The sequence below is a fragment of the Prosopis cineraria genome, unplaced genomic scaffold (genome assembly GCF_029017545.1).
Source record: "Prosopis cineraria cultivar Desert tree isolate PC_DT_omini unplaced genomic scaffold, ASM2901754v1 PC13, whole genome shotgun sequence".
Lineage (NCBI taxonomy): Eukaryota > Viridiplantae > Streptophyta > Magnoliopsida > Fabales > Fabaceae > Prosopis > Prosopis cineraria.
The window spans coordinates 32058803-32078573 of record NW_026555344.1 but is presented as its reverse complement, the minus strand read 5'-3'; the positions used below and the strand labels follow the sequence as shown (position 1 = coordinate 32078573).

Sequence of the window (19771 nt, the reverse complement as noted above, 5' to 3'; positions counted from 1 at the left end):
GGATATATACCAACTGGGAACCCAGGTAGATAAAATTTGAGCCAGCACAACTTGAAGTATGGCTCAAAAAATCTATAATCCCCGTTACAAATGTGTGGCGGAAGAAAAACAATGAGGGAGGCAAAATAATTGGAAGCAACCCAACATAAGAGGGCAAAATGGAGGGCAATTTTGATAATTTACTATGCAGGTCATGTTCGGGTTAGTTGACAATGGAACTAGGTGCAACGTAAATAAAATTTTTGATATGATTATTCAAGATGGACAGTATTCAATATATATATATATATATATATTTTGCCAACAATATGATTTATTATCAACAAACTATGATTTGCAATATGAAGCTATAGCAAATTGGTGATTCCCAAAGCTTGACGTCGTTATTGTTCCCTTCCTTTGTATTTATATATTGTGTTTTTACTTTTTTTTATAAAAATGCATCCATAAATCAACAAAAATTTCATCAAATAATTAACACCTAAAAGATCACTTTTATCACCCGCCTCCTCTTGTTTAAGAGGTGGGGGTAAGCAAAGGTACATAAATTGACATTTAAATTATTAAACATTTTAGTTAAATAGTCAGTATAAGGATTGGAGTTCCTAATAAAGTATTGGATATTCAAACTCCGTATTTTATGATACAAAAATTGAGCATCATCCACAATGTCCTTAAACAGATAGGACTCCTTATAATCTTCAATAACAAACAAAACGACTTCAATGCAATCACAAAAAACTGTCCACAGTTTGCAGTCCCTTTGCCCAACATATATTTAGGCAATATATAATAGCTATTAGCTGATCAGCAAATTGCAGGAGGAACATTTATCAACTTAGCACTAAAGCCAGAAATTAAATTTCCTTGTGCATCCCAAATAACTTCACCACATCCACCACTACCCTTATCTAGAACGGAACCATCCACTTCAAGTTTGCACACATCATTTCTTTCCCTAGAGGGCCCTCTTGTGTGGTTGGTGGTACATGAGAAAGAAGGTGCCATTCTAATGAGATCTAAATTAGAGTAGGCTTTGAAGAGAGTGGAAATTGCAGAGTAATGTCCTTGTGGTACCTCCTCCTCAAAGACACGCTTACATCTATCCGCCTATATATCCCAAAAAAAAAAAAAAAACACACACACACACACATATATAACACTAAATAAAGTGGCCCAGTTAGCTTTCCTTGTGTATCGCTTATACCTATCTCATGTTGATCCACTCTACCCCTATAGACGTGGTAAACTGATGCCAGCAATCTTCACGTACAACTTGCTTCCATCTATCTAGGGCATTTTGAGTATTGTGGTTTATCTTGGGTGCAGTTGTTCATAAGGCCCATTATATATATAATCATATAAATTACATTTTAGATCATTTGTGTGATACACAGAAATATTAATCCACTCAATTTAAAATGACTGGAGGGGAGGAGAGAAGAAGAATTATTTCAATGAATTCAATTTTTTAAAAAGGACATATGAAAATAATTATATTTTTTTTATTTTAATAGACTAATGTGTATTATTTTTTACTCATGTAAAAGACGAAAATATCATTTTAATCAATCATTTTGACCAATTACTAGTGATTATCATATTACCATCGCTAGCAACAACACTGACAAGTAATTAAAAATATTATTTTTTAAATAACACTGTATTAAAATGTTAATAATTTATCATTTAATCATTCACATTATTATTATTTAGAGATCTTCACACACAATTTACAAGTTAACTTTTAAGATAGACAAATTTTTGAAGGAGGACTTATTAATTTTAGAAGAATATTTATATTTTATCATACTATTTTAATTCACAAATCACTTATAAATTTAAAAAAAAATAGATGAGCAATTAATATTTTAAAGATAATTTATAAATTCTGAATAAATATTTATAAATAATAATATTTAAATATTTAAACAAGACTTTATTAAAACAAATATAATATATTTTAATTACTTATTGATATTTTAGCATTGGTGATTCGATAATATTTGACCAACTACTGGGTAAGAATAATATTTTATTGTGTAAAAATATTCTAATTCTTAAAGAGTGAGCAAATATACACCTAGATTGATCGTGTAAATGAAACTAGGATGGTGCAACACCAATGCAGTACGATATTATAATAATCTCTGTCTTTTTTTATTTTTAGTTTTACCCCTAATCTAATCTTTCTTTGTAAAAAAAGTGAGACAGGCACAAACATAATAATGTTAGTTTCGAACCTAGAACTTTTTCAAAGCAATGGAGGTAGCATTACCAAATTTATGTCAACATATTAGACAGGAGAATCCACTTTTGTTTTGATTTTTGTTTTTGCAAATATCAACTTTTCTATTATCCCCATTCCTTAGTTGTTAAATTTTCAGAAGCTCTTGTCCAAATGAACTACAATAACGTTGATAGTCTTCACAAAAAAGTAATTGATTTGAGATATCGATGATCAATTAATGACGTAAGTTTCGCAATGCTGCTGGGTTGTATTTATAGTTAGAAATTACGTTTTTTTTTTTTTGCAAAAAGGAGAACAAAGCCCAAATTACATAAAGTGGATTGAAATTCCAAACTCTCTTTGTAAACTAATTCCCTCAAGAAATGGGAAACTGAATCAAACAGAGTATGGGTTGGCCCATCGTTGGATGAGGAAAAAAAAAATATGGATAAAGAAAACTGTAAGAGAAAGCTCCTAAAAGGTTAAAAAAATATATTTTTTAAATAATTTTTCCACTTAATTTTATTTCATCTCTGCTATCTTGATCGGCTCACGAAGCATATTGTATTTGAACACTCCAATTAAACTGCAGCAGCGTATGGATGTCCACAAATGCTAAACTGCATGTGGTCCTCTCTTTATGCTTGTCCTTGATGAAGTCCACGATGACTACAGAAAATCAGACTCTGCGGTTTCTTTTTTGAAGCTCATGTCCTAGGCCTATCTAAGGCTATTCAATTCAGCCCATTTTTCATTTAAAAAGAGAATACAGCCCATTTCCAGCTTCCAAAGAACAACAGCAACTAAGTGCATGAAAAATCACTAACAAGGATTGGGTTTCGTGAGAGGGACTATTGTAACACCCTTAATTTTATAAATCAATTTTTAATAAATTATTAATTTAATAAATATTTTTTTTCATTGAACCCTTATCATGGTAGAAAAATACATCCAAGACAATATATCATAGGTCTTAAAATATCTCAAAAAGCAATTAAAATCATGAGGGACAGACAGGATCCTCATGTCATGATATTCAAATCAGATCATAAATTAAGAGGGACAAACATAATCCTCTTGGTCATATAAATACTTTTAATAAAAAGGATTAGAGTTTACACAAAAAAGATATGTCCTAAGTTGGCACAAGATACATTGTATAATCTAAAATAAGAGGCAACGTAAAAGATGGTGTCTCATACACCATAGTTACACCTCTGGTGCTTTCTCGGCTGGACTCGCTCCTGTAAAAATATTAACCACGGGGAATGAGACTTAAAAGTCTCAGTAACCAGAAATTAATATGTAATGATGCATGTGGATGTAACTAATCATGCGATTACTAAGTGGGCACACAAAACATTTAACCGAACAATACTTTCAAACAAACCGAACAAGTATTTAATTTGCATGACTGCACCTTATATCCTCCTTTCGTCATGCTCGGACGCCAAATCACCCGGCCAAAGGTGAGTTGGACCAAGCGACACGCCACTCATTAGGTCCAATGAGGGCTTACCACATGGTAATAATTAACCAAACAGAAATTTTCATTAACACCATACATTAAAATACCCTGACAAGTCATGCATCATTCAAATATCCAAACAGAAATATATCCGAACAATAATATCTCATCATGATAAATAAAAAATAAATTTTTAACCCACTTGGCAATGATTTCACGGAAGTATATAACAGCATTTATTTTCAATAATTCATAATTTTTCCAAACAACAAAATAACACATAACCATTCACAAACACACCCATCACAACACATTAATAATGATTATCTTGTGTCTTGAATAACAAGTTCCCCTTCATAACTCCTTTTTTACCACTATCTTGTCAATATAATCTACATAATTATTTCACAATACTATATATTAATTTTACATTAAAATAAATAACTCTAATTTAAATAGTTAGAAAGTCTTAGATCTATAATCCATATTAACACTAATTTAAGATTTATGCCTCATTTAACTTCCCAAATTCTTTTCTAAAATTCTCGTACCCTAATAAACTATTTTTTTATCCTCAAATCACTTCTAGTATCACAATTTCATCCTTCTATATTCTAAAAATTCATCCAAAAATAAATTAAATTTTAAAATTATCCTGAAGCCTCAAATCACCTTTCTATAACTTCAAAAATACTTATTCATACTTAAATAAATATTTAATAATCATAGGTTTATCCCTACATCTCAGATTCCATATAAATTCAACCATATAGATCTAAATTTTAACTCAAAAATTCTTAAACATGAGTTTCAACCTCAAGAAAATATTCTATAATATTTATTATATCCCTAAAAGTTTTAACTTATATTTTTAATCCATCATATCATCAGATTAACTATCCTATATAAAAATCCTAATTAAAATATTTACTCTATCCTACAAAATAATCATATCACTAGAAAGCTAATATTATTTAGAAAATAACTATAAAATTAATTTTGTAATTAAATAAATTTTTAAATGCTAATCTAAACAGGAAAGTTAGAACATACCTGAAGAAAAAGAAAATAATCCCCCTTGTGAGAAAACGCAGAGCAACATGAGAGGAAGAGAGAAAAATAATATAAAAATGGGACTGTGAGTCCCGAAATTATATTAAAAAAAACTATAGGTTTGAATTTAATTATTCAAACCTTTGGGCCAAAAGTTGTAATTTCCTCTAAATTACATCTTAGCCTCTTATGCTTCCTAATGCACACACCCCCTCCTTTTTTACATGAAGGCACCTCTTCTCTTCCCTCATCTAACTAATGTGGGACTTAGAAACAACAACCTTCCACCCTTTTTTTTTGTTCCTTCTACCTTCTCTTTTTTTTAACACACACATAAAAAAATTATTTATGTATTATATCTTAACTAAATATTGCTTATGTGGTTTTAAATTTAAATTTTTAAATTCATAATTAAATACCTAATCATAATATTATTTCTAAATAACCTCAAATAATATAAATTCCTATTATTATCATTTTTTTTCCTCAAAACCTAAATTCTACAATTTCTTTATTATATAAAAATCAGGATGTTACAACTATTCTCTCACAATATAACAGATTAAGATTTAAATCTTTATTGAAATAAGTGTTTATAGTTAGTGGTCAACAATCCTTCAAACAGGATTACTTCTTGTTAGGTTTGGGCTCTCTTTTTATGTGGAGGAAAACCTAATATTAAATTCCATTATGAGTTTCATTAAATAAAGTGGAAAGGAATCAGATTAGGTAATGAGAGAAAGGTAATATTTAATTTTCATGTGTAGCAATTTGAGAGAGACGAGAGAGTAATTTTCACATATTCAAAGTAGTCTTAGTAAATTAGTGTTTGCGAATTTATTAACGTGTGGATTGAGCTGAAATTTGGTGAGTGGGTTTGCAACATCGAATGTGCCATTTTTAATAGTTGAATTATTAATTTGTTGCCTGGTATGAGATATTGTTTTTGCACTATAGCCTTTGGTTTGATGTTTTTTCCCCCATATTCTTCATTTTCTTTTATAAGCTTGTTACTTTGATTTTTTGGCTAGGTATTTGTATTTGTTTGTGTATCTGATTGAAATTCTCTTGTACCTTATTTTAATTATAATGAAATTGTTCTTCATTGGTCGGGATGACTTTCATTCCTATATTGAGAGATTTTTCACATTAATTATTACTAGTGTTTTTGATAAAATTTGTGCTATTTATTTTTTATTATATATTTGTTTATTTACTCCTTTAAAATTTGTAGCAAGTGAATGAAAATTTATTTTAATTATATATAAATTTTTTTCACGTTAATTATTACTACAAATTTATTATAGACACTTTACTTTCTATTTAATGACTAATGACATATTTTATTTTCTTAGGTACTTAAACTATATTTTTTTATGTTTTGAACAATTTGTGAATTTTGATGGTAAAAAAAAAATATTTGTGGATTTAGGATTATGTAAAGGGCCCAGCCCTATGGTTTTGCGATACCTTAGATAAATAAAACTATGTTTTAGAAATTTGATTGGATGGACTTGTTGATTGTTGTTGTGGGTTTCGCTAGTGTTGGCTTGATTCTTTTGATAGGATACCAAATGTTAAATTAGGTTTGATTTTATTAAGTTTAATGTTTGTGACAATTAGGTGTTGCATTTTGAAATGATTACTGATGATATACTTGTAAAGAAATATAAGATTTGATTGAAGCCATTGTCAAATACAAATTCATTGGATAGCTAAAATTATTGTGGTAGCTATTAATGTGCATTTGAAAAAAAAAAAAACATGGGAATGAATGCGCCTGGATTGACATGTCATACAAAAGCTAAAAATGAAGGGATGTTGACAATAAAGTTATAAAAAAAGAATTAATAATAGTTAGTTTTATGATATATATATATATATATATATATTTAAAAAGGTTGTAAATATTGATTTAAATTGTTATGAATAAGATTTAAATTTTTATAAATAATAACTTAATTGTAAATTAAAAGTCACATTTATAATTCAAATGTCTTATTTTCTTAAATTTATAATTGTTTAAATTAGTAATTATAATTTTCTTTAAAAAATTTGTTAGAGATCTAATTATTATTCTCTAAAAATGAACTATAAAGTACTCTTTCTGTTTAAAAATATAAGATATTTTTTTGATGAGTTAGATGTTAAAAAAATATAAGGTATTTTTTATCTTTCGAGATGTAATCATTACCTTTTTTTTAAAGTGCCCTTATTGATAATGACTTTAGATTTATTATAGGACATTTAATAGGGGTAATTATGAAAAGATAAGATTAGTTTAAAAGTAAGTACTATTATTTTATTGGGATGAGATTTAATTAAAAATAATTTATATTTTTAGACAAAGGGAGTGTTGTCTAACATGATTTTTTGATGATAATTATTTATCGCAAGGTTTGCCGCCAATGTCATGTGGGGTGATTATTATTGTGATGGTCTTTTTATATTGATTTTATGTGCTTGTGTTAGGTTAATGTAAACTTTTTAATTAAATATCAAAATTTAAAGGATTATGAGGTAACTGCAAATTACCTGAAATGGAAACCAACGACACAAAATTTTGACAAAAACCTTATTGAAAAGCTTAATTTTTTATTAAATGATCAAAATAAAGTCCATATAATATTGCAATTACAAAGAAAAGTAAAACTAAAAGAGAAAATTAAAAAGAAACACTTGACAAAATACCTAACATTAATCATAGTTTATAAAGATTTTAAAATTGATCGAAAAGAATTTATTTAGTTGACATCTAAAATTCGCATTGATGGTAGGGTAGTCTCGATATTTATCCTACAACTTGAAGAATATCAAATTAAAGCAAGCTTTGAAGATGGAGTAAAGTTAAAGTCTCAAGTTAGATTAGAAAGGTAAAATATGAGATTATCAACAAAACCCAGCAAATATTCTCATTTTATTAAATAAATATTTATTATTATTTAAAATTAAGAACGCCGACCAAAAAGTTTGTCCAACGGCCAACTTTTAAAAGACGCGTGACTTTTTTCATCAGAAAAGAGAAGCAGCTTTTAATAAATATTTAATTTAATTAGTTTATTAACTTTTAGATTAGCTAATATTGAGCTCATTTATTTTAACTTATTTCATAAAAAAATACCTTATTTTTTTAAAAAAAATTTATATAAGTTTTTATTATATTTTTCCAAACTTTTGAAAATAATAAAATTTTAAAAAAGAAGATTTTTAATTATCTTAAGAAGCATCTAATGCGGTATGAGAGAATGTGTTTTAAAGAGGTGAGATACATAAATATATTATAAAATTTTAAAATAATATAATAGTAAATTATTGTTATAAAAAGACAATCAAGAAAAAATATAATGAAATATAAAAATAACTAACAAAAATTATTTTTTTATTATTATAACTAAATATAAAATAATGTCTGCTTTTTATAAAATATTTACAAAGTAAATCTCTTTTTATAAAACCTTTAAATTACCTAAAAACTAGTTGTTTTTTTAATTTTGAACAAACAGCCCAATTATATCAAATTATGAATAGTACTTATTTGCCAAATTTAATTTAAAATTTTATACAAGTGTATAATATTTTCTTTAAATTTTATTGCAAAGTTTAATCTATTTAATATTTCTAATTAAAACATAATAGAAAAGAATATGCAAAAATTGTTAAGAAAGCGTACGAATATGTCAAGATCTTTGAATATTGTATGATTTTTTTTTTCAAAAAACGAAAACTAATTTTAAGAACAGAAAAAAATTTTATTTTTGGTTTTTAGAATAATAAAAAGCATATACACTTTAATATAACTGATTTTGTAAAACAGTTAAATTCCTCTCCTCTAATTTCAATGTACCGAACGCGCATAGCCTTACTAAGAATTTTAAATTACACTGAGATAAAATATTTTTTCTGGTTTTAGAAAAATTTATATATAATAAGTAAGAAAATCACTAAAATTAGAAAAAAAATTTGAAAATACCAAAAATTAATTTTACCATAATCAATATCAATATTAATATAAAATTATATACTTTCTTCATTTAAAAATGTAAGTTATTTTTTAAAGGATTGAATTTTAAAAAATATAAAATATTTTTAGTTTTTTAACATATAATTATTTTTTTTAAAGTATTCATATTGAATAAATCATTTTGTATATATTTTTGGGTCAAATATTCTATTAAATAGGGATACAAATAAAAAGATAGAGTTAGTTAGATGATAAAATATTTATATTTTAAATAAAAGAGTAAATATTTGATCAAATATAAAAAAATTTATATTACAGGCGAGAATACCATTTTGAATTCTTTGACCCACCAAGAGCCAAACCAAAGTACAGTAAAGGAAAAACAAATTAAAAAAAGGGAAAAACGCTCCTTTATACACTACACATTCTATTGAAATAGATTTTTTGAACAAAATAATAATTTTATAATAAAATAATATTAAAGTTAGATCCAAAGGGGCTGACTATCTATAATGCGAGCATCATGAATTGGTTAAGAAAGCAGCTATTACATCACACATAGGCTTGATAAGGGTCTTGATTATTTAAATTGGTGTACTGTGTATCCCAATAAACTAGTTTTTTTAAAGGGAGAGTAATGGGTCCGTGACGCTGTGGATCTCTGAACTGACGAACAGCCATTAACATAGAATAAAATGAAAGAATCTCAAGCGATTGAGAAACCTAGATAGATCGCGTCAAAAGGAACGAAACTTGCAAGGAGGTGTTGAACTTTTTCCTCTATCGTAAATGTAATGCGAGTTTGCTTGCAAACTTGGTAGACCCAGAAGCTTCTTGTTTTCAGATTAGGGTAATTTTCTTGAACCTTCTTTGGCCGTGTTGCCATTTCTTGGCTTCCCGTCCCGTAAATTTATCACAATTCAATCTTTTGTGGATCAATGCGAATCATCAACACTTTGAAACAGTTTGGTGTGTTGATTGGCAGATAGATACAATCTTTCATAACTATGGAGTTGGCACAACTGGAAGCGTTGTGCGAGAGGCTATACAATTCCCAGGATTCTGTGGAAAGGGCTCATGCGGAAAACACTTTGAAATGCTTCTCTATGAATACTGATTACATATCTCAATGCCAATACATTCTTGACCATGCCCTGACTCCTTACGCATTGATGTTGGCTAGTTCCAGTTTGTTGAAGCAAGTAACAGAACACAGCCTAGCCTTGCAGCTTCGGCTAGATATAAGTATTTTACTTCATTCGATCTTATCGCTTGTCGGTGAATGGAAAAAGCAGGAATTGATTTCTGTTTTAACTCTGGGTTGACAACCTTCTTTATCTTGTTTCATAGGGAACTATCTTTTAAACTATCTAGCCACCAGAGGACCAGAGTTACAGCCTTTTGTGACTGCTTCATTAATTCAACTTCTGTGTCGAGTCACGAAATTTGGGTGGTTTGATGATGACCAATTTCGGGATCTGGTCAAAGAATCAATGAGCTTCTTGAGTCAGGTGATCACTAGTGAATAATGTGCTATCCATTTGCCAAGAAGAAACTGACTAATGTTAATCAGTATGGACAATTGAGTGTCGTGCAAGCTGGTTCTCTGCACTGAACAAGGATAAACTTTTTCATCTAGTAACACATGTATAGAGTTCAATCTCAGAAAGAAAGAGGATCAACATATTTTAATCAAAATAATAATACAGCCAATGGCCGCAAAGCATTAACAACTTGACAATTTTGCTTGAGAGAGTTGATAGATTAGAGACAATATTGTTCATAAACAGAAAAATAAATAGAAAGGTGACAATATAAACTGTGAAACTGGCTAATGGTCAGTAGTATTGTTGAGGCTTGACTGGTTCTTACGAGTTTTTACCGGGCCAATCCTAAAATTGGTTCTATGCTTCATGCAAGTTTGTTCCTCTAGTGGATAGCGGTTAAAGAGATTTAATCTGGCTAGGAATGCTTGGAACTCTCACTTGCCCATGATTCTAATGGGCAGTTTAAAATTCCTGAGATGTTTTGTTTATAGATATTATGTTTTTAACAGGCAACACCTGGTCACTATGCAATTGGTTTGAAGATATTAAACCAACTTATCTCTGAGATGAACCAGGTAAGATTTTATCTTGTGATGCTCAAATACATTGAGTGCTGGAAGTGAGTAGCACCATTTACCATTGGGAGTCATCTTTGTGCATATATCCATGTATATAAGATGTATAGAGGATTAATTGTCTTCTTATTTATTTATTTTTTCTCATCTTTGTGCAAATATCCATGTATATGAGATGTATCGAGGATTAATTGTCTTTTCTTTTATTTATTTTTTCTTTTCCTTCAATATTAACTGTTTTTGATATAACATATCCAGATGGTGTCGTAACACCAGAATTCAGCTACAGCCTTGTCTAGTTAACGTGTCTAGTTAACAATTTTCTTAATGAAAAGCTTTCTTCAATTGCCAGCCACATCTAGTGGTAGGGTCTTGAGCCAGTGAGGACGTAAGAATTACAAATCAGTCTTCCTTTTGTAGCAAATGAAAAGCATCCTTGAATCCCAATTTAAGAAGTTCAAATTAAGGTTCTTTGTAGGAGTGTACATATTGATTTTGAATCTAGTTTTTTCTATATTGAAGTTATGATCTAGCACCACATGCTTTGTCCTATGATGATAAACAGTATTTTTCACATCATTGATGGTAGCCATGTCACATAAAACTTCCATGGTTACCTATTGGGATTCTAAGCTCTATAAGATGCTTTAGCCACCAAACTTTGCCATGAGATAAGGCCCTGTATTCAGCCTTAGAACTATTTTTGCCAAGATTTGATTGCTTCTACAAGAGACCCAAAGATTAGTGGGGATTGTAGTTTATTGTCGCTTGCATGCTCCTTGTCTATTTTCTGCTATTAGATCTATTTTTTTATCATGTTTATGCTATGATATTGTGTATTTTTAAAAATTAAGATATCAGTTGGTATATTTCTTCTATCTTCTTTCTCCTATAGAAAATAGAGAAGATGAGAGACATAGTAAATAAATATTAAATGGAGTTTACCACTGAAGGAATCATGAGATATTTCTAGCTTGGTAACTAATGTCAGTCAGTTTTCCAATAATAAGTCATTATTTTTCTGTATACTTGCCATATGAAATTTTCTGTGAGAGTATTGGCAGAGAGACTGGTGCCCATTCTTTGGTTGATATTCTTTGTGTGGTTTTCTTTGTATCTGCATTCTTTTTGCAAGTATTAAGTATATCTGTTTTTGTACTTTTTTCCATTATGACTTTTTAAAAAAGATGCATGTGAAACAAAATTTACATATTACTTGTGATCAACTATTAAAAGGTCATATGGTTGGGGGGAAGGGGAGGAAGTTATACTTACTTGGAAGTGAATAAATTCCATTTGTTTGGTCTGCTAAAAGGCTAAGCTTCTCGGAAAGTTGGAGACTCAAATTCCCCTCATAACTATGGATGTAATGTAGAGAGTAGAATCCAAGTATGTTCTACTTTCCTAGTATTAATTATATATTTCTAAACTTCTTCTTTAAAATTTTGAAACAAAATTTAATTAATCAGATATTTTTGTCTTTAACATTTAAAAGTACTATATTTATTTAAAACAAAGTTTTGATTTCTTATGAATTCTTATGAATTAGAAAAATGAAACAAACAATCTGCTTTAAAGTTCCGTATAAGTTTGGTAAATTGAATCAAGGAACCTCTAAGAAAAGTTGACTTCAACTAGTTATTCCTGTGTTATCATTAGATTGTTGTTGAAAATTGTTTGCCAGAGATCTTTGCATTTAAAATTCTGGTGTTTGTCTACAGTGTTTTCTTGTGGTATGAGCTGTGTTGCTTTCTTTATTTTTAGTTTGTTTTAAAATTTAACGTCTACTTATGGCGTTCTGCTTTAGGCTAACACTGGCTTCCCTGCAACACATCATCGAAGAGTGGCTTGCTCCTTTAGGGACCAGTGCCTCTTTCAAATATTTCAGATATCTTTAACATCATTGCATCAACTGAAGAATGATGGTATGCCCATTGTAAAATTTTGTTCCTTATTATTTATATCTTTTTGATATTGTAATTTGAGGGTTGACTTTTTTTATGAAGGGCAGTTGTCAGTCAGTTGCAAGAGTTGGCACTTTCTCTTTCCTTGAAATGTCTATCATTTGATTTTGTGGGGACATCTGTTGATGAAAGTTCAGATGAGTTTGGCACGGTTCAGGTATTTTCTTATATTTAATACTAATTATAGTTTCTTTTGGAGATGTACAAGATCCCCGTTAATGTTGTTTTATCTCATAATATGTTTGCCTACAGATTCCTTCTCCTTGGAAGCCAGTTCTGGAGGAGTCCTCAACCTTGCAAATATTTTTTGATTACTATGCCATTACAAAGGCTCCTCTTTCAAAGGAGGTCTGTAAATGTGTTTCTTCTTATTATTTTGGACTTTCCTATATTAAACTCTCAAATTAATGACTGCAAACAATTAAAGAAATTCAATTCTTAGGAGCTTCTTTTTCATATGGCTTTTCAAGTTCTCTATTTCTTCATATTCATTTCTAGTTGTTGGACATTGGAACATTCCATTCCTTTCATGTGCATCGATAGACAACATTCACTGTAAAATGCCAGGAGACTTCACCCATCTTAATCCTGCCAAAACCTCTTGATTGTATCAAAATGAACTGCTCAAATTTTAGAAGACATGCCCAAGTTTCTCAATTGCTGCCAGAAGACCTGTCTCGTCCAGAAATGGCTGCTTGCTACTGTAAAAATAAACGGGCTTCCAAAAGGCTTCTTCTTGTTGTTGTGATGAAATTAGAATAACACATCACACATGGAAAACAATTATTATGTAGCATTACTTAAAACTGCATAGTGCAACAATATTGGTTACCATAAAAATGTGCTATATGGTGCTTAGAAAGTTCTGAATTTGAATTTCTTTAGTTTTTCTGTTTTGGTATTTATCATGTTTGCAAAAGAAAAACAATAACAATTATTTTATGTCACATTATTTAACTGGCTTATGTTGTCACTTGGAATTTAAAAAAATAAAAGGAATATCTTGACTCATGAGGGGTTAATGTTTTGCTGAGTATTTAGAAGTTCTTATGGTGGTTCATTGCTTTGCACTTTTGATCCTTCTTTATTTTAGTTATTTTTGTTCAGGCATTGGAGTGCTTGGTGCGACTAGCATCTGTAAGACGTTCTCTGTTTACCAATGATGCTGCTCGTTCTAAGTTTTTGGCGCATTTAATGACAGGAACCAAAGTAATACTTCAAACAGGGCAAGGTGTTGTTGGCTTGATACTTCTTTGCTTGATCAGTATTGCAATGATTCCAACTGGAAAGCTTTTATATATATATATATATATGTATGTATATATATTGTTTATCACCCTCATACATGTAAAAAAATGTACACGGCTGATCCTGAGTAGCATTTGGAACTGCCTGTTCACTGTATAGTACAGAGAACAAAGCGTAAAATTTGTTCATTTGTGTTTTATCAATGAACTTGTCATTAAACAATTTATATTGCCTTGGATGGTTCACCTTTGATCCCTTGTGTGTGTGCGAGCACACATCGTGTATGTGTCACCAATTTTATGGTTCATTCTTGGAAATAGGTAAATGCAGGCTAGACATTTTGATCATCAACCATTAGTCGAGAGGCATACAGGTCAAGTTTAATATTTTTTTTTTTGGGTCATTATGAATAGGCAGGCCTGGTTCTTTTAATAGCAGTGGAAATTGAAAGCTCAAGTAAATCATAAGCTTATAAAATGTTGCCTTTTTGGTACAACAATGTGAAACAAAGCTGTGGCATGAAGGTAGTAAATACACAACAACTATTTTGCTGGAATTGCTGGGACTTTTGAAGCCAGTTCTGCACATTCATTTTTAGCAGTACTTTAAATCTTTATTTGCATATCATTGTTGTTTTTTTTTTCTTCTCCTTGTTCTCCATTCTGTTACAATTTTAATTTGATTTTATGAATCAGGTCTCACAGATCATTACAATTACCATGAGTTTTGTCGTCTTCTTGGTCGGTTCAGAGTGAATTATCAGGTGCAGTTCTTTTTTGACTTAACTGGTTTGCTTCTAGAGGTGAGGGCATACAGGTGTTTGCAGTGCATATCAGTGTGAATTTGGGGTTCATTGGCTGGGATTTAGGTCTCAATTCAATTGGGCAAGCTGTAAATTTGGATGCTTGTGTGGTGCCTGCTCATGAACTGCTGTCAAATATGAATTGACATGATTTGGTCTAAACAAGCAGATATTCCTGTTAATGTGATATTGCAGAAGAGATATGCAAATGATAGGGAATGTGTTACATAATTTTTAGGACCCATTGTTGTTTTATGGTTTGAGTGTTTGATAATTTTGTCAAATCTTATCATGCAAGTCTTTGTTTGTCTGGGTTATGTATGCAGGACAAGGGTAGTAATGGAATTTGGAGTGTGCTTTGTCATTGTAGATTTGTATTGGTGTTGTGGTACTTCCATGCTAGTGGGTGTGTAGGGAGGTGTTTTTCAGATTAACAAACTCAGGCACCGTTTGGAAGAGAGATATAAATATGCAACTTGGTTCTGTTTGGAATCAGATTAAGTAATAGAAGTTTTCAGTGGCCTTCATATTAGAACTATTATAAATATTTTAAGTTAAAAGCATTTCAAAACCTAATGTTAAAAGGTAAGTTCTACTGCTTTTGCATTGCCTTGCAAAGAGTAAGTATCATTTGCACACATGTATGCTCCAAGTCCAATCCTGTAGTGAAGTTGAAATGCTATGCTTAGTGGTCTAGGATGCTGAAGTTGTAATGGTGTGAAGAGTTTGCTGTGCTTTGATGTATTTGCTTTTAACAGGATCCCCATGTATTACAGGGTGTTACCATGGCACTTGGCTTCTCTCTATTTCCCTCCCCCTCTCCATTTCCTCTCCTCTTCCCATCTCAACCATTGGATCCATATGAAACATTAAATCTCAACCATTCAAAAATGGATTCACTGGTTGAGATGGGAAGTGGAGAGGAAATGGAGAGAAGCTAGGTCTGTTACCATGACAATAGTGTTGCTTGTTGCTCCTTTGTGGTTCCATTTTCTGGGTTTTCTTGAAGGACTGCCTTTTCTTTATCTGATATTTATGCGTGTGTAGGGATGTGTAAGCCTTGTGATGTGTTTAGGAAATTGTATTGTTGATCTTTTTACCAATGTTTTCTTGGTGATGGATGGTTTTATTTTTCCAATAGGAGTTTGTTTTTTATCATAACGATGCTGATATATAAACACAAGTAAAGGTAAAATTTTAAAAAAATTATGTGCCAGCCACCAAAATAAATAAAAGGACTGCTAGAGATCTCTCTTGCAGCTAGCTTTATGCCTATGATTATGTTGCTAATCTGCTGTCTAAATTTGACTTTTTAGTGGGTTTTCCTGATTGTTTGCTTTTTCTTCTTCTTGCTTTTTTTTTTTTTTTTTATTGTGACTTCGTGCTGCAGCTGTCAGAGCTCGTTAATGTTGAAGGCTATAGTGATTGGATACGAATGGTTGCGGAGTTTACTCTCAAATCTTTGCAGTCGTGGCAGGTGAGTTGGTTTATATCATGTTTAAGCATTTTCAAGAAAATGATTAATGTGTCATGATATTACAAGGTTCATTCATTTTTTTAGCGAACCAGTTGTCTTTGGCATAACGTGACCTTTGCCTTTATCAACATGACATGGGATTTCGTCTTGTGAGAATTGCTACTTGAAATATATGCCAAACATTTCCTTGGGGTTTTATTTGATTGAATTGGGTTCCCAGTCAAATCCTTTAGCCCTAGAGATAACTGTAATGATTTTATTAAGACCTTCATACGTTATTAAAATACGAATTAATTTATTGCTGCTGTATATTTTTACCAAGCAACTGTGATGTGAAATTCTGATCACGTTATTTATTTTCAGTGGGCCAGCAATAGTGTATACTACCTGTTAGGACTGTGGTCCAGATTGGTGTCTTCTGTTCCATATTTGAAAGGTGATGCACCAAGCTTGCTGGATGAATTTGTTCCTAAGATTACTGAAAGTTTCATCACATCAAGATTTACTTCTGTGCAGGTATTTACAATTTTGGGTACTTGCTTTACTTAATTGTTTAATTTCTACTTTCTGTTTGATCAATGAGCTATAGTGTTTCAGAAATTTAGTTAGTTACCTTCTATCTGAATCTGTCAGGATGGAATACCTGACGATCTTTCTGAGAACCCATTGGACAATGCTGAACTTCTTCAGGATCAGTTAGATTGCTTTCCTCAACTTTGCAGATTTCAGGTATCATACGGAATAATAAGATTGCTAGTATTTATTTGTTTGGAGAAGCAGAGTTTTAGGAAAAGGAAACAATGATGGCAAACAGGGAGCATAAGATATTCTCATGCAAGGCAGAAAAAGAAAACAAAATTTTGACATTAACTTGAGAGGGTCTTTTAGTTCCTCTGCATGTTTACTCAGGGAGCTCTGTGGTTGAAGCTATTTGCTGAACCTCAGAGTAACGGTACACATGGCCATTAGAGCATAATCATAGATTTTGATGCTTGAAACCAACCTTCAGAGCAATTAAAAGCTTCATCAGCAAACCCTCAAATATGGCCTCACACTTCCATTTCTACTGCTTCTTCAATGTTGTCAAATTACTCAAGTTTCTATTCTCAAATTTCTCATGATCAAATTGCCATTATCTACACTGGGATATTGTTGTTGTAAGTCTGTATTGTTTTGGCTTCTATACAAACATCTATATATGATCTTGGTCCAATCTGAAGTGGACCTCCATGGATTTTGCAGCTATACAAACATGCATGTTCAAATGACCTAGATAATTGGCTACATTAGGATCATATGAAGGCTCAAGCCTAACAGCCTTTGCTGTATGGGACAACTGAGCCTAGAATCTAGAGCTAAGAAATTTCTTTTAGGCATTGAAGAGCTGTGCCATCTGTTTAAGACCCTTGAGGATGATGATCATTTTTGGATGAAGCATTATTACATGGAATTTGTAATTAGATGAAGTTGCTAGGAATTAGACAGGATCAGTAGTTAGTTAAGTACCTCTGAGTTAAGAGGAAGTATTGTCACATGGTAAGTGGAAGTATTGTTGCATGGGATTTGTATTTAGTTGAAGTTGTTAGGAATTAGTTAGGATTAGTTGTTAGTTAAGTATCTATGAAGTTGGTTGTTAGAGAGGCCTCCTTTATTAGTATAAATAGGAGCAGGTACATGTGTGATGGTGATTATTTTGAATATTATTGCGTGTTAATTTTTCCATGTATTGAAGACCCAAATTGTGATATTACTAAAGGCACTTTGCAGCAATAACAAGAAGAATTGCTATCAAGGTTTGAGAAGATGGAAGCAGTAAAGGAAAAACAGATGGTTAAACCCATTTCTTGTTAGCTTTAGCGGTCCCCCTTTCTTGCCCAAATATCTCTCCTTCTTCAATACCTTTGGTGCTATTATAAATTACCACTAGCATTTACCAAATGAGGTTGAAGGATTGTTGCACCCAAATCTCGACTTGCTTAGAAAGGGGAAAAAATATAGAAAATGGAAATCACCACCAAAAATTTTAAGGAAACCTAGGAAAACCATATAAGAGAAAATGATGGTCTACGAAGAAGGGTTATTGAGTCGATTGTGTGAGGAAGGAGATAAGCACCCCACAATACTCGTTCGTAAGAATGATTACCCTAAGTTGATTGCAAGAATTTAAATTGGCTTTTTAAGATATTTAAATTACCCTCTATAATCACATGCAAAAATAAAGATAAAAAATGATAGATAAGTGAAAATGAAAGAAAAGAAATTATTTATTTGCATGGAAGGACTTGACTTAAGGCGAAAACCTAGGGCTAATGTACCTTGTAATAAGGACCAAAGTTCATGTAGTTTGATGGTATTATTAGTTATATTTTTTTTAAGTTCATTAGTATTATTTATTTATTTATAAATCAAATCTTGTTTCAAGCAAATAAATAAGTTTGACCAATATTAGAACCTTCAATGATTTAGTATCATTCATAGTTTATTGGTTGGTGTTCTAAATGCACACAGTGATTTAGTATCACTCACAGAAAACCCTAGAACAATAAAAGGACTTTAAAATAAAATTTCCCAAAAAAAAAAAAGATGATTTGATTAGAAGTGTATTAATAAAAATATTTAGTAACGGTGATGATTTAGTATTATTTACGGTATCTTGTTTGATGCTCTAGGTATTCATGTTGACTTAATGTCACTTATAGCATGGCCTAAAAATATGCAATGGAGAATAATTTTTATTTATGAAAACGAATTGTTAATTAATAACTCTGCTGATTTGGTATCACTACCAGTATCATAATTAATGTAGCAAATATCTACAGTGATTTAATTTCACTCATGGGGAATTGGAAAAAGGATCTATATTTTTATATATAATTAATTTATTTTCTTTTTCAAAGATAGGTGATCATGAGACTCATAAAAATTTAACACCTTTTTTAATGTTATTACTACATTACAATCACTACTTAAAAAGTAGAGTAAATATCAGGACCTGTGATGATTTGATTTCACTCATGGTGCATTAAATAACACCTTATGTGCCCATGAGGAATAGAAATAAGATTCAAATAACAGGCTAAATATATTTTACCGGACCCAATGTTGGTCCAAGCACATCACAGAATATGGACATCATGAAAGCCAAAATAGGAAGGTACAGAACCTAAAAACATCTAAATTTTAATCACATGATCACCGCATACATTAGCCAACGAGAGGAACAAGCAAACGGGGAACTAAAGCCATGATGATATTGATAATCATTGCCAAAGCATCCTCTTTAGTCAAGGTTTAGAAACATGCGGATTGCAACACAGTTTGACAAAGAATAACAATGTATAAGAACATTGTTATGAAGTTTACACGGGAGTGATGTGAACAAAATTCTAAAAATAGAATCTTACAATCCTCTGCAAAGATGAAGTCCTTTGAGAATTACCATATGA

At 30.8% G+C, this 19771-nt stretch overlaps 1 protein-coding gene across 3 annotated transcripts in view; it reads left to right on the top strand.

Annotated features, from left to right (window-relative positions):
- Positions 1-9337: 9337 nt before the first annotated feature.
- The window catches only part of LOC129290362 (uncharacterized), a 30242-nt gene continuing 19808 nt past the window's right edge, over positions 9338-19771 (top strand). For 2 of the 3 annotated variants that reach the window (XM_054927114.1, XM_054927112.1), the window contains exons 1-12: positions 9338-9562; positions 9698-9957; positions 10063-10223; positions 10769-10834; positions 12642-12759; positions 12846-12955; positions 13051-13146; positions 13906-14029; positions 14742-14809; positions 16239-16325; positions 16689-16841; positions 16959-17054. In XM_054927114.1, coding sequence (XP_054783089.1) covers positions 9720-9957; positions 10063-10223; positions 10769-10834; positions 12642-12759; positions 12846-12955; positions 13051-13146; positions 13906-14029; positions 14742-14809; positions 16239-16325; positions 16689-16841; positions 16959-17054 — 1317 coding nt within the window. In that variant the 5' untranslated portion in view covers positions 9338-9562; positions 9698-9719. Of the gene's footprint in view, positions 9563-9677; positions 9958-10062; positions 10224-10768; positions 10835-12641; positions 12760-12845; positions 12956-13050; positions 13147-13905; positions 14030-14741; positions 14810-16238; positions 16326-16688; positions 16842-16958; positions 17055-19771 lie in introns of all 3 variants that reach the window. The other variant, XM_054927113.1, reaches the window with a different exon arrangement.